Raw genomic sequence first — 14,756 nt, forward strand, 5'->3', positions numbered from 1 at the left:
CTGGACGTGGGCCGGGGCCGGGGTTGGGGGTCGCTTTGGGCTGACTCTGCCCGCCCTCAGGCTCCGAGGTGAAGACCATGTTGTCCAAACTGAAAGGGCAGCTGGAAGAGATGCGGTCCAAGGTGCAGTTCCTCGGGCTGGTCAAGAAGTACCTACAGGCAAGGCCCCCGCTCCCCCCCCTCCAGAGGCCTGGCGCCCGCAGGGCTCCTCCTGCTAAAACCTTGGAAATTGGTCCCTGTGAAAACATACCCACCCCTGAGAGGCCACCCCCTCCCTGCCCCCGGGTCAGGGGCGGGGTGACCCGGCAGCAGGTCAACCCGACAGTGGTGACTCGCACCCCAGGTCATGTACGCGGAGCGGTGGGGCCTGGAGCCCTGCGCCCTGCCCGTGCTCGTGAACATCGCGGCCGCCCACTGCGACACGCTGGACTTCAGCCCCCTGGACGAGTCCTCTTCCCTCATCTTCTACAACGCCAGCAAGCACCCGCGTGACGGCCGGCAGAGGAAGGCCCGCGTCCTGCAGGCCGGCACGCCGCTGGGGCTCATGGCCTACCTCTACTCCAGGTGCAGCGGGGAGGAAGGGTGTCTCTGTGCCCCCCAGGCTTTCGGAGACAGAAGCAGAGAGGAAACAAATAGGCCCCGCGGTGGGGGGCAGGGGGTGAAAGAGGTGGGAACTCTCGCCTGCCCTCATCTGAGACGGGTTTGCACTTTTTATTTAGAAAGTTCCCTTTAAGTTGCCTTGTGTTGGCTCCCACTGGCCTCCAGGTCCTTGGCTGAGTGGCCTCAGAGCCATGGGCCCTGCTGGCCCCGCACCTGTGGACCCGGGTGTCTCGGTCAGGTGTGCAGGGGGCGCTTTGAAGGAGAGCCCAGGAATGCGGCCGCCGTGACTAACAGCCCGGCGGGCTTCTGAATCTGAACGCAGCCGGGAGCCTCAGGGGCACCTGGACCCCATCCACTTTCCTAAGTCAGACACCCCATAATTAACGTTGGGCTCCCCGGGGCTGTGGTGAGGTTGGCCCCAGCCAGCTCTCTGCAGCATTTCTGGGCATCAGCGGGGCTTAGGCTCGCGGGATCCCCTAATAATGCAGGTGCGCGGGCTCACCTACCGCGGGAAGGGCCAGGCTCCTCCGTCCAGGGTCACAGGGGCCCCCGGGCCACGCCCGACCCTGCCATCCCTCCGTCCGCCCCACCAGCTCCACCTGGCTCTCAGGCACAGGGCAGCCCCCTCCCGGGCCCCATCAGGGTTGGGGACAGACCTCCTCCCAGACGAGGGTGGAGGCCTCACCCCAGTGTTGACTTTTAGGGACTCATGGCACCACTTCGGAGCCCCGGGGTCTTCTTCAGGCTGGAGGCTGTGGTGACCCCAGACTGCTGGCTCTTGGCAGCCAGTGGGGAGCAGGGGCCCTCCCGGGGCAGCTGCCTCTCCCCGCTCCCCGGCCCGTTCCCCCGAGGTGGGCTGACTGGGGCTCCTGCCGGCAGGGCTCCAGGCTGCCCTCAGACTCGGGCCTCCTCTGCAACGTGGGACGTCACACGCCGCCACAGGCACTGTGCTTTCCAGGAGACGTGCGCGCGCATGCGTGCCGGTATCACGGGGCGTGCTGTGCGTTCTGTGTGACGCAGCATCTCCGAGGGGGCACGGGCTTCTCTCTGCAGACCCCACGGGTGTCCCCTCTGCGGGGTGCTGAACCCGGGCTGCCTAGTCCCCGGCCTGAGCCAGGCCGCAACGTCCCGGGCAGAGGCTCCCTCGTTCCTGGACCCCCACCTCTTTCTCGCTCCCCTGGCTCCTTGGGGCACCCCGAGGTGGGGGACCCTCCCCGAGGGGCGAGGACCCTCGCGCCCTCAGCTGCCTGTTTCCCAACACAGTGATTTCCGGCTCGGGCTGGGCCACTGCTCTGGCTCAGCTTTCTGAATCGTTTCTAAAAGAAGACACAGTGAGGGCCTTAAAAACGGACGTTACAGAAGTCCTCAGACCCGCAACATTCAGGAATTTCTAACGTGATCAGTGTTCCCCCCACTTATTTCTGACCGGCGCTCCTGCTGGCCTCCCTCCTGGCGAGGGGCTCAGGCGCCCACGCGCCCACCCCGGGACCGCGGGGCTGGGGGCGCCGGGCCACGTGCTAGCGGCTGACTGCCCCCTCCCCGCAGCGACGCCTTCCTGGAAGGCTACGTGCAGCAGTTCCTGTACACCTTCCGGTACTTCTGCAGCCCCCACGACTTCCTGCACTTCCTGCTGGACCGTATCAGCAGCACCTTGTCCAGGTACCCGCCGACCCTGACGAGGATGAGGCCAGAGCCGCCGGGAAGGCCCAGGCGAGGGCAGAGGAGGGGAGCGGGGGCCGCCGCTGCCCGTGGTGGGGGGAGGAGGGGGAGGCAGAGGGCGGGGGCTGGGACAGGTGGGAGGAGGTGAGCGCCAGGCCCCCCCGTGGGCTGGGGGAGGGCAGCTGGGGGGCAGGGAGGGTCCCGCGGGCCTCAGCCGGCAAGTGGGGTCAACAAGGTAAGGGGAAGGGGTGGTGGGCAGTGCTGGACGCACTCTGGCCCTCTGAGCTGGCCTGTCCTCGCCCCCCAGACTCTCCACAAGCCCAGGCCGGGAGCCCCGGGAGAGGAGGGACTCATGGGAGACCCCAGCCCCCTGCTTCCCCACACGCAGAGCCAGGCTCCCGCCCTGCCTCTTGGGACGCCTTCCAGCCCCTGGGTGCCGGCTGTGAGGGTGGCAGGGTCTCCAGGACGGGCACCAGGTTGCGGGGGGGGGGGGGCGCCGCTGCCCCACCCCCGTCACCAGGTGGGCGGGCTCGGTGGGGCTGAAGTGCCGTGAAGACAGAGCCGCGCTCAGACCCCACGCACCCGCTGGCTTGGGTGTGACACCAGGCGGGCGCGGGGGAACCTGCGTGGCTCAGGCCTCCATCTGCCCCCAGGGCCCACCAGGATCCCACCTCCACCTCCTCCAAGATCTACAGGCGCAGCTTCTGCCTCCTGCAGGCCTGGCTGGAGGACTGCTATGCCGTGGACTTCAGGAGGGACGCAGGGCTCCTGGGGAGGCTCCAGGACTACCTCGCCTCCCAGGTGAGGGCGCGACTCGGGGAGCGGGGCCACCGCCCCTCTGGGGCAGCGGGCGACCCTGCGTGCTTCTGCCCAGATCCTGCCCCTGGACGGCTCCGCAGAGCCCCTGCTGGGCCTCCTGGAGGTGGGCACCGAGCGGCGGGCTGAGGGCGCCCCACGCAGCACAGACCTGCAGGACCCCAAGGACGCGGAGGACGCCGCCAGGCCCCTCAACGCCCTGTGGAAGAGGCTCTCGGAGGACGGCGTCTCCCGGAAGGTGCGGCCTTTCCCGGGGAGCCGGCGTGGGGACACCGCCTACGCAGGCACGCACACGCACACGCTTGTGCTCATGTGCACACACCCGCGTACCCTGGTACACACGCACACGGACAGGCACACGTGCACAAACGTGCACGCGCCCCCCCCGTGTTGCCGGTCCTGGGCAGCAGGCCTCTGGGCCTGGCACTTCCTGCCCCCTGGCCCTGGACAAGGACAGCAGAGGGCCGGCCGGGGGCTCAGAACACCCCGCCTCCCTGACTCTGGGGCCAAGGGGGGGCCGGGAAATGGCCCGGGACGGGAGCAGGGTTGAGGGGACCTCACCGTGATACGTGCAGACAGCCCCATCCACGAAATGACCAGGACAGGCGTCCTCGAGGCAGCGTGGCCGCGGGCGGGAGGGATTTGCCCTGTGGCTCTAGCCGAGCCAGGCTGCGAGGTCCTGGGCCTGGGCCCTCCCCACCCCGCCCTAACCTGGAGGGGACCCTCCGGGGCTTGGCCTTCCTGCCCTGCAGAGCTTCCCCTGGCGGCTGTCCCGGGGCAACGGGCTGGCGCTGCCCCACCACAAGGGGCGCCAGTACAGCATCGCATCCGCCCTGCCCAAGCCCTGCTTCTTCGAGGACTTCTACGGCCCCTACGCCAGGGCCGGCGAGAAGGGGCCCTACTTCCTGACCGAGTACAGCACCCACCAGCTCTTCAGCCAGCTGACGCTGTTGCAGCAGGTGAGGGCAGGGGCTGACGCTGCGGCAGTGGGTAAGGGGGTGGGCGCTGAAGGCCCTCAGCAAGAGGGTGCCAGGTGCACAGGCCCCACGAGGTCCCACAGGGCGCACACCCCCCCCCCCCGCGTGCTGGAGTGCGCCCTGCTCTGCGGGCCGGGCGGGGGGCCGTGTGTGCTAGGCCCTCCCTCCTGGAACTGGGCCCCCAGCCCCCAGGTGCCCCTTCCCAGGCCCCCCGGCATCCTGGGCCCCCATTACTTGGCAGGTGACAGCAGGGGCAGGGACCCAGCGACCCCTTCCCCCCGCCACTGTTGTCTGGGTGGACGTGCAGAGTCCCTGGGGGCCCAGCCCTGTGACTGCAGATGCCCCCCCACCCCAGCCCTGGCGCTGCCTGACCTCTGCGTCCTTGTCCTCGGCAGGAGTTGTTTCAAAAGTGCCACCCCGTCCACTTCTTAAACTCTCGGGCCCTGGGCGTCACGGACAAAAGTGTGGCCGTCCCCAAGTGAGTGTCCGGCGTGGGTGTCAGAGAAGCCTGGGATGCGGGGTTGGCCGGAGGGTCTTGGGGCCTCACCCACGTGTCTCCTGGACACTCCCAGCGGAAGGGCAATGCCCGTGGTGCTCAGCTGGACCGCCGCCTCGCAGGGCCGGTCCCGCCAGCCCCCTGGGCCCTGAGCGCCACCCCCCGGGCCCGTCCCGCCAGCCCCCTGGGCCCTGAGCGCCACCCCCCGGGCCCTGAGCGCCACCCCGGGTCGTGAGCGCCACCCCCCGGGCCCTGAGCGCCACCCCGGGTCGTGAGCGCCACCCCCCGGGCCCTGAGCGCCACCTCGGGTCCTGAGCGCCACCCCCCGGGCCCATCCCGCCAGCCCCCTGGGCCCTGAGCGCCACCCCCCGGGCCCTGAGCGCCACCCCGGGTCGTGAGCGCCACCCCCCGGGCCCTGAGCGCCACCCCCCGGGCCCTGAGCGCCACCCCACTGGGCCCTGAGCGCCACCCCCCGGGCCCTGAGCGCCACCCCGGGTCCTGAGCGCCACCCCCCGGGCCCTGAGCGCCACCCCGGGTCCTGAGCGCCACCCCCCGGGCCCGTCCCGCCAGCCCCCTGGGCCCTGAGCGCCACCCCCCGGGTCCTGAGCGCCACCCCGGGTCCTGGCTGGGACGTGCGCCCGTGTCTCTTGCAGAGCCAGCTCCTCCGAGTCTCTGTCGGCGAAAACCTGCAGCTTATTTCTGCCCAGTTACGTCCAGGACAAGTACCTGTTACAGCTTTTAAGAAGCGCAGACGACGTCAGCACCTGGGTGGCCGCCGAAATCGTGACCAGCCACACCTCCAAGGTCAGTGCCCTCAGGTCTGGCCCCAGCGCAGAGTCGGGGCTACTGGCAGCGAGGGCACCTCCCTGGGAGACCCCCTCTGCTGGGGGTGCACGGCGGCTCCAGGCCCACCCAGGCCTGTCCCCACGGCGAGGACACGCAGACCTCACACAGGCACACCCCCGCTCACAGCTGGACGCGGCGCCACACACATGCCGACACGCGAGGTGTCCTTCCCGCCCTCATACCCACAGCCCCCGCGTGCTCCCACACTCCTCCTGCCTCGGTTGCGACCCAGGGCTGGGAACTGACCCGCTGGCCTGAGCTCTCGTGGCCACTGTCACAACAGCACGGGTGCACGTGTGTCCTCGGCCAGTTTGTGGAACAAATGAAACACTGGTCAGTGGTCCCATCAAGGTGAGGCTCCTCTGGGTCCCACAGGCCTCGGCCTGGACCGACCCACCTGCTTCAGGGCCAGCACCTCCCTCAGGTCCCATCCAGCCAGGAGGGGCAGCGGGTGGGCCTAGTGCCCCAGAGTCTGCCCAGCGAGCACCCCGCTGCCAAGGCCTCCGACGTCCTTCCACCTGAGGCCAGACGCAGGTGGGGGTCACAAGGTCCTGCCCGTGGGACGTGGCCACGTGGAGGAACCGGTGGGGACCACGGGGCTCCTGCTGTGTCACACAGCTCCTTCCCGCGGGTGCATGCCCACCACCTCCCAGACCCAAAGAATCAGCTCCCCAGGCATGAGCCCCTGGAGTGGGCTGAGCACGAAGTGGGAGCTCGGGGCGGGGGACCCTGTTCTGTCCCAGGAGCTGCCCCAGAGCCCACCGCGGCCACCACCTCCCCGTGAGACGGTGAAGCCCGGACGTGCCCGTTCCGGCATTAAGAGCCTCTGCAATGTGTCTTTCCTTTCCCAGTATTCCTCTGTGTCCCCCAAGCCCCTAGGGGCAACCCCAAGGCCCATGAACAAACGCCGAGTTTTCCACTCTTTCCTCTTTTCGGGAGAATTTTCTCTAAGGGTTTATCAGCTGACAGATTGACCCGTCCTCACTTCTGCCAGAATGTGGCCTGGTCCCCCTCCCCCACCGGTTTGTTCCAATCCACGATGTTATCATGAGTGACGTCAAAGTGCAGCTTCCCCTGATCAGGGACATCGCACGGGGCCTGGGTGCTCGGGCTTCCCAGGGGACCTCGGCTACCAGGGAGTCCTCAACCCAGAGCCTCTGCAGCTGCCCCGCCCACAGGTCACCACAAAGGGGCGCCGGCGTCCCCAGGCCGCAGGACGGAACGGTCTTCAGACCCACCTGAGACTCACCCGGGGTCAGCGCCTGGCGGGAAGGAACTGCTGTTGCAGTGACCAAACTCTCCCCATTGCGTGAACGGCTCCCCCGTCCCTGTGAGCAGAGGTTGGAGGGAGGACTGTTCACGGGGCAGTGCCGCCTCAGCAGGGACAGGACAGCGCAGGGACCGAGGGGAGAAAGTGCCAGGAGTTCTCAGGAAGCCATGTGGGCACCTTCGGGCAAACATGCTGATCAAGTTCTGAAATACACGTTGTTCCACATATTGGGTGTCACTCACTATGCTGTCAGAACAACCCGGGAGACTGACTTCTACATTCATAAACTCTGGTCTCAGAAAAATTTGTCAGAACTCAAATTTTGAGCCGGAGAATGTAACGGAAGGCTAATAAAAGCCCTCAGTGGTAACAGTGCATTCCTTCCAGATCACATCCCGGGGTGGGGGTGGGGGGTGGTGAGACAGTGGAAACACAAGGTCAAGAAGAAAAGGAAACAGTGTAAAGTTTCTCACCTTCAAGAAAAGCTTCCCATTTTGTAGATGAATAATGGTGGGACTGAAAGCAAACCAGGACTCTGGCTTCATCAGGCAGGTGTAAAAGTGACGGAACACGACAGCCAAGAGAAGGAAGCAACCTAATATCCGTCGACGGACCAATGGATGAACAACGTGGTCCACCATCCACCCTGTGAAAATATTCAGCCCTATGAGGGAACCAGATGGTGACACAGGCCACGACGGCTGAGCCTGGAGGGCGGGACGCCGGTCACAAGAGCAGACCCACTGTGTGACTCGATCGGTACGAGGTTCAACGGTGAGGGGACAGAGCTCTGCCTGGACGGGCTGAAAATCGCCTACTTGGCATCCATCTGAACCTATGGAGAAAATAATGAGGTGTCAACGAAAGAAGCAGGAGTGGGTAGATGTTTTTCAAGATCCTTTAAGAGGCACTCAAGCCAGACAGCTGGGAGGCGATGGTGCTGAGTGACCCCCAGGACCCGTCCTGTGACCAAGACAAGGGTGTCTGGTTGGGACCCACAGGCGATGTTCCCACGTGAAGGATGTCCTTGGCGTGGCGACAGTCCACAGGGTGAGGCAGCTCTGAAATGAGGGGTCAGCTGAATTCTCCAGAATCTTCTGGAAGTTGCTGGAACTGTGTAAAACCCACACGCTAACTGTGGGGCTGTGAGCCAGGCCGCTCAGGTCTGCTCGGAGAGGAGAATCCCACTGGGGCAGCAGGGGCTGCCGTGGGGTGTCCCCATCAAATCTGGTGACTCTGCCCTGCCGACCAGCGACCCCTGAGGCGCTGCCACCCCGTCCCGCCGTGGACTCGGCCGGGCGGACGAGAAGCTGAAATCAGCTCCCCGTTTGCCTCTGGACACCTCGGCTCCATCTCCCCAAGTGGGGGTGCCCTTCCTGCTACCCCCATTTGTCCTGAGCAGAGATTTGTCCCGGGAGAGAAGTGAGATGGACTTTGCACACCTTTGTGCCTTTGTTTTCTGGGCCCCCGACCCCCTCCCCTGCACGGAGGTGGGCGCACCGCCCTGCGCCCCGACGCTGGCCCCTGTGCCCCGGTCCCTCGTCTGAGACGGAGGACGCTGAGTGTCTTGTTCTCTGGTTCCAGCTGCAGGTGAACCTGCTCTCCAAATTTCTGCTGATTGCGAAGTCTTGCTACGAGCAGAGGAACTTCGCGACAGCTATGCAGATCCTGGGCGGCCTGGAGCACCCGGCCGTGCGACAGTCCCCCGTGAGTCCCCCGGGGGGGCCGGCTGCAGCCACGCCGTGGGCACAGGCAGGGCTGTAGGAGCTTCACCTGTGCTTTTATTTTAGGCCTGGAGAATTCTACCTGCAAAGATAGCAGAGGTCATGGAGGAGCTGAAAGCCGTGGAGGTACCCCTTTGCGTGAGCTCCCAGCAGCTCCCGTCCCGGGGGAGGGGGGGTTCGCCCGGCAGATCCTGCATCGTGGCGCCCACCTCATGGCCCCCTCAGAATCGTGTGTGGCCCCCCCCATCTCCCCCGGGGCCTCGGCCATTCACCTGGGCAGATGTGGCAGGGTTGCTCCAGGGCCGTGATTCCAGCCTGGGGTGCAGGTACCCTGAGGCCCTGCCTGAGCTTGGCCGACCTACCTGCCTCCTGGCCGCCCCTCATGAGATCCTAAACGGGGACACGCCCTCTGGACGAGGGGCATTTCCCAGAGTGAGGAGGCGGGAGCGGCCTGCAGCCGGCCCCAGACGCAGCGCTCTGCCAGTGGGGGGACTGCTGTGTGTCCTCGGTTGCCACCACACCCAGGGGTCCCTGCAGCCGGCCAGCCCGGCCCTCAGTCTAATTTGGGCAGTGGGTTCACCTGGCTCTTTTCTGGAAAGGAATTTGCCAGCAGCAGCAGGAAGCGCACGGCTTTCTGGGTGGGGGGGGGGGGGATCAGTGTTCCTTTTGTGTCTGCAAGCTTTAGACATCTGGACTTTCCGCAACCCAAGAGCCAAGGGACATTTTGGACTGGCTGATAAATCGGGGTGCTGTAGCCCCCATGCAGCAGGAATACAGGCGCCAGCTGGGCTTGGCCGGGCTGAGCCGGCCCCTGCTGGGCACCTGGGCTGACCTGTCACCTGTCGTCCCCCCCGCCCACGCCCCTGGCTGGGCCCCAGGTCTTTCTGAAGAGCGACAGCCTGTGTCTGATGGAAGGTCGGCGCTTCAGGGCCCAGCCCACCCTGCCCTCAGCCCACCTCCTGGCCATGCACATCCAGCAGCTGGAGACAGGGGGCTTCACCATGACCAACGGGGCCCACAGGTGGAGCAAGCTCAGGTGAGGGATCCACAGGTGAGCAAGCCAGGTGGGGGACCCACAGGTGAGACAAACCAGGTGAGGGGCCCACAGGTGAATAAGCCAGGTGGGGGACCCACAGGTGAGCAAGCCAGGTGCGGGGTCCACAGGTGAAACAAACCAGGTGAGGGGTCCACAGGTGAATAAGCCAGGTGAGGGGCCCACAGGTGAAAGGAACCAGGTGAGGGGCCACCCCCATCTCTCCTGTTCCTCTGAGACCTGGGCCGCCTTGCCCCTCACCCAGCCCTCACCCCAGCCCAGGCCTCCACACCCTCTCCCCTGGGTGACCTCCAGCCACCTCCTTCTCCACAAACAAGGGGTAAACAATTCGCACAGTCCAGCGTCCACGGCCCCAAACACTGCCCCAAGGTTGCCGTGACCTCCCTTCCTATTGGGAGATCCAGGCGCACCCAGAACGCCACCTCTGTGCAACCACCCTCCCTGACCCCCCGAGCCACATCTCCCCTCTCTCCCTGCCTCTGCTGTCCCCCTTGGGGCCCCTCCGTAGAGCTGTCCGGAGGACTCAGTCAGTCCCCACCGTTCAACTGCCCGGCACACCTGCGGACCCACCTGGGAGGAGCAGACTGGGGGGCTGTTGGTGCCGACCACCACCATGACCCTGCCAGGGACTCAGACACTCCCAGCCAAAGGCGATCGTTGCTCCTTTTGGCCTCGGAAGGTGCAGGGGTGCCCTCGGAAGCCCACCCTGGGGCCAGCCGCTCCTTAGGAGCTCCAGGCCCACGTCCCTCCGCAGCGCCCCAGGCCCTCAGTGCCTCTCAGGACAGTGCCAGCCTGTCTCCAGGGAGACCCTCCCCCCACGACCTTTCACCCCACTCCATCCTCTCCCCCCTTCGTCGTCCACATGGCGGTCAGGTGGAGGCCGGTCAGGCCTCCTCAGGGTCAAGGGCGGACCGGTCCCTCAGAGTCTGGACTTTGATGCGGCCTGGTTGGGACAGTGCCTGACAGCAGGCTGGGAACGCACTGGCTGCAGACGCTGCCCCCGTGACTTGTGCAAACTCACATTTCGTTTCTTCCCCCAACCCAGAAACATCGCCAAAGTGGCGAGCCAGGTCCACGCGTTCCAGGAGAACCCCTACACGTTCGCCCCCGACCCCAAGCTGCAGTCCCACCTCAAGCAGAGAATCGCCCGATTCAGCGGGGCCGACATCTCCATTCTGGCTGAGGACAGCAGGGCTGGCTCCCACCAGGTGGCCAGCGAGAAGCACTCCAAGAAGATTCAGGACAAGCTGCGGAGAATGAAAGCCACGTTCCAATAGCGCAGGACAGCGGGTCTGGGTGTGGAGTCCACACCGAGGACAGGCCTGGGGTGGAAGGGGCCGTGCCTGCTGTGTCAGACAGGGACCCCCACGGCCCAGGAGGGGCACCGGGGCGGGAGCACGGGCTCAGACCCAGACCCGAGAGAGACGGCGCCAGGAGAGGCTGAGGGGGGTTTCTAGGAGAATTTTAAAATTAAATTTAAAGATTAAAAATTTAAACCAAAATAGGGTAAGTAAGCTCCCCAGGAGCCGAATACCCATTTATATTTCTCAAAGATAAACAGCTTTCACCCAATTGTCTGGCCATTCAGCCCCCAGAAACCCCCCACCACAGCACCCAGCTCAGGCTTTAAACCCAGGTGCCCACTGAGCAGTGTTCCCGCGACTCTGGTCTATGTCTGCCCAAAAACGAAGGGCCAAGACTGACCTCTGACCCCCCTGCCAACCACAGATTCCAGGGGGTTCTGAAACCCTCCCTTTGGGCCCGAGGCTTCCCGGGGGGCCCAAGCCCCACCCTGGGCTTACAGTTCCTCCCTGCCGGGCCTCCCCCTCCTACAGCCCCAACCCCTGGCTGCTCACCCAGTCCCAGGTGCAGGTGCCAGAGCCTCGCAGCCCTTCCCGCCAAGAGGCCCGGCCTCGCCTCCGTCCCAGCCCGGCCTCCTGCTGCCGGCGAGTGCCTCATGGCTCCACACTGGCAGCCCCCAAGTGCCCCGTGGCCCCTGTGCCCACCGCCCCACCACTGAGAGCACTTCCTGGTGGGGCAGGCACACCTGGGCCGAGGCTCTGCTTCCAAAGCATGCAGGTGTCAGACAGCAGCTCCAAAGCAGAGACACAGCCTCCCTCTGCCCTACCTGGGGGCCTGGGGGCTGTAGGGCCATGGCCGGGTCCCCCCCTTCTTCAGCAGCCATGCATGTGATTCACACACCCACGCCTAGCTCCCGAGGCTGGCTGTCACCAGCGCGTTCTGACGAGTAAACGAGGTCTGCGGCCTCAGTGGTACCAAGCTCTTCCCCAGGGCTGTTTCCAAACCGCGCTCGGCCAGGGGCATGGGACCAGGACAGCACGTCACACCTCCACAGCAGGGAGGCCAGAGCCCTGGCACCATCCCAGGCACCAACGTTTTTACGTTGCAAATCGCTGCAAGACCCAAGACTGTTCTTTCAAGTTTTCGAATTAGTGATTCTTTAGCGCAGCTGCTCGTGGTATTTCTAGGAAAACCATTACCTGTGATAAAACACTGAATTTCTATTGTCAAGATGTGTTTTCCCACATATATTCATTCGCGACATCTACGTCCCGCTTTCGTGGAACATGAGAGGCACTCCTGGCCCTGCAAACGTGGCTTTTATATGAGAATTTGGTTCTGCAGATCAACTCCTACATTTTCAGGATTTGAATTCAACAAAGATAGCGCCACAAAGCCTGAAATGAAGTTAGCACCCAGCGCAAATAAACATTCCAACTGTAACGGTTTATCTGGGGGAGCGGCCAGGCTTCGGCTCCAGCACGACTGTCTGCATGTCGCCCTCACGTGCGGTTTAGGTTTCTAAATAAAGTCATTTCTACCAAGATGGCCTCCGCGGGCTCCTGGTGTTTATCTGCTCCGTGAGTCAGGGCGGCTCCTTCGAGCCAGACGAAGACGTCTTCAGGGCTGCTCGCGAAGGCGGGAGGGGACGAGGGGACGAGGAGGCTCAGGCCACGGCGATGTCCTCCGATGCTGCGCAGAGGGCCAAACCCCACCAGGACCAAACCCCACAACCCGGGGCCCACGAGCAGGCAGGCTCATGCCGCTGCCCGGGACGTGCCTGCCGCTGGAGGAGGAGACAGCCAGCCTCCCACGGTCGCTGACCTGCCGAGGCCTCCGGGCGCCATGGCCCGCGCCTGTCTGCCACAAGCCCTGCCCATCCTGGCGTCCGGCCACCCAGACCTCGTCCGCAGCCCACAGGCCAGACAGCCGGCTCGTCCTCGCCGGGGACAGGCTGGGGCGTGCCCGGGGCGTGGTCACCGCCGGGAAGGGTCCCAGTGGAAGAGCTGAGGGTCGGTGGGCACCAACAAAGGCGGGGCGATAGTGGGGTCGTGTCACTGTGGCCAGCAGCTGCCGTGGCCACGTGGCTCTGGAGTCTGGGCTGGGACGGGGGGTCCTCAGCCACCTTAGAACCACTAGACCCTGGGCCCTCTTCCCCTCGAGACACGAGTAAAGCACCAGGAAGACCGGCTCTCCCTTCACTGCACCGGCTCTGATCACATCAACACGTTTTTCTGAGAACTGACAACCAGCACCCCAGCCAGCCCCCCCAACCCCGTGCAGCCCCTCCCACGCTGAATGGAGCCCAGCCCTGCGCACCCAGGCTCTGGGGAGGCCCCCTGCCACAAACGGGGTCCCACCCCCCCACACCCGGCAGGCTGGGATCAAGCCCCAGGCAGCCCCTGGGCCGGCACCAGCACCCGCCACCTGGAGAAGGCCGGTGGGGCCCCGGCAGCCAGGCCATCGCCTGCGACACGGGCTTGGAGTGGCCGGTGGTGCTGGGTAAGTGGCCGAGGGGCCGGCTGGGTGCTGGCCACACCCCTCCCTGCGGCTTGTGTCCTTCCGGCTGCTGTCTGATACCTGCTGCAAGGACAGCGGGACTTCTCCTGGGACGGGACGGGCTCGAGCTGCCACCTTCCTGCAGCCGCATCTCCTCACTGCCTCTCCCGCTCCCCAGGGGGTGGACCTCAGTGACCGTGGGAAACGCTGTTCTGAAGGGAATCTGAGCTGAAGACAAGAGAACTGCAGTGAGGCCCGCACCCCGGCTGGGAGCAGCTTCTCGGGCACCAGGCCAGCCCTCTGAGGCTCCTCTGCGCACTCGCTGGGGGGTGGGACGCGAGTAGACAGCGGGAGACGAAGGCACCAGGCCTCCTACCATCGGAGAAAGGATCTCTGCGCACTCGCTGGGGGGTGGGACGCGAGTAGACAGCGGGAGACGAAGGCACCAGGCCTCCTACCATCGGAGAAAGGATCTCTGCGCACTCGCTGGGGGTGGGACGCGAGTAGACAGCGGGAGACGAAGGCACCAGGCCTCCTACCATCGGAGAAAGGATCTCTGCGCACTCGCTGGGGGGTGGGACGCGAGTAGACAGCGGGAGACGAAGGCACCAGGCCTCCTACCATCGGAGAAAGGATCTCTGCGCACTCGCTGGGGGTGGGACGCGAGTAGACAGCGGGAGACGAAGGCACCAGGCCTCCTACCATCGGAGAAAGGATCTCTGCGCACTCGCTGGGGGTGGGACGCGAGTAGACAGCGGGAGACGAAGGCACCAGGCCTCCTACCATCGGAGAAAGGATCTCATGGAGCCCAAGGTGCGCGGCGGTCAGGGACCCGAGGTACAGGTTGTGCGCGGTCCACTTCCCGGCTGCCACCGCAGGACCTCAGTCACAGCTTCGCTGACGTGTCGGGGGGTGGCTCTCTGCTGTAGGGCTGTCTTGAGCCTGCAGGATGTTTCGCAGCATCTCTGATCTCTACCCTCTAGATGCCAGCAGCACCGCCCGCTGCCCCCAGCTGTGACAACCAACAACTCTCCAGACATCGCCAAATGTCCCCTGGGGAGCAAAACTGCCCCCAGAACCACGGACCCAGAAGCAGTGACACCCCAACAGCAGCAGCTGCATCCTGTACCCAAATGTTGGTTTCCAGATACCATTCAATTCTCCAAGAAAAGGAAATGGCTGATTCCAGGGCTTGAGTGGGGAAAGTACCAGATGAGCCAGGAGCTAGGAAGTGCTAAAAGCGGGGCTTGGGGGTGGGAGGGTAGATCACATCAAAAGGACACAGGACAAGAGGGAAAGAGCTGTGAAGGCTCCCCACAGCCAGAGCTGGGCTGTCTGAGCCCCCACGTACGACAGTGATGGGCTGTGACCCAGGAATAGGACAAACGTCCATGAGTCTACACTGGAGTAAACGGACAACTGAATGAAAAAATAAACGGGAAGAACTGGGAGAAACCCAAACAGTACACGTGGTTGCCCCGGGAGGTGAGGCTTGTTACCCCCTCGAGTGTGGG

General features: G+C 64.9%; 1 protein-coding gene across 2 annotated transcripts in view; it reads left to right on the plus strand.

Moving 5' to 3' along the window:
* KNDC1 (kinase non-catalytic C-lobe domain containing 1) overlaps positions 1–12,366 on the plus strand; it is a 57,364-nt gene extending 44,998 nt beyond the window's left edge. For both annotated transcript variants that reach the window (XM_082408561.1, XM_082408562.1), the window contains 12 exons: positions 61–158; positions 343–563; positions 2,145–2,258; positions 2,912–3,059; positions 3,133–3,312; positions 3,827–4,033; positions 4,447–4,529; positions 5,201–5,351; positions 8,248–8,370; positions 8,454–8,513; positions 9,266–9,423; positions 10,487–12,366. In XM_082408561.1, coding sequence (XP_082264687.1) covers positions 61–158; positions 343–563; positions 2,145–2,258; positions 2,912–3,059; positions 3,133–3,312; positions 3,827–4,033; positions 4,447–4,529; positions 5,201–5,351; positions 8,248–8,370; positions 8,454–8,513; positions 9,266–9,423; positions 10,487–10,718 — 1,775 coding nt within the window. In that variant the 3' untranslated portion in view covers positions 10,719–12,366. The remainder of the gene's footprint in view (positions 1–60; positions 159–342; positions 564–2,144; positions 2,259–2,911; positions 3,060–3,132; positions 3,313–3,826; positions 4,034–4,446; positions 4,530–5,200; positions 5,352–8,247; positions 8,371–8,453; positions 8,514–9,265; positions 9,424–10,486) is intronic.
* The last annotated feature ends 2,390 nt before the right edge of the window (positions 12,367–14,756 follow it).

This window comes from Balaenoptera borealis (assembly GCF_965194805.1).
Source record: "Balaenoptera borealis genome assembly, chromosome: 10".
NCBI lineage: Eukaryota > Metazoa > Chordata > Mammalia > Artiodactyla > Balaenopteridae > Balaenoptera > Balaenoptera borealis.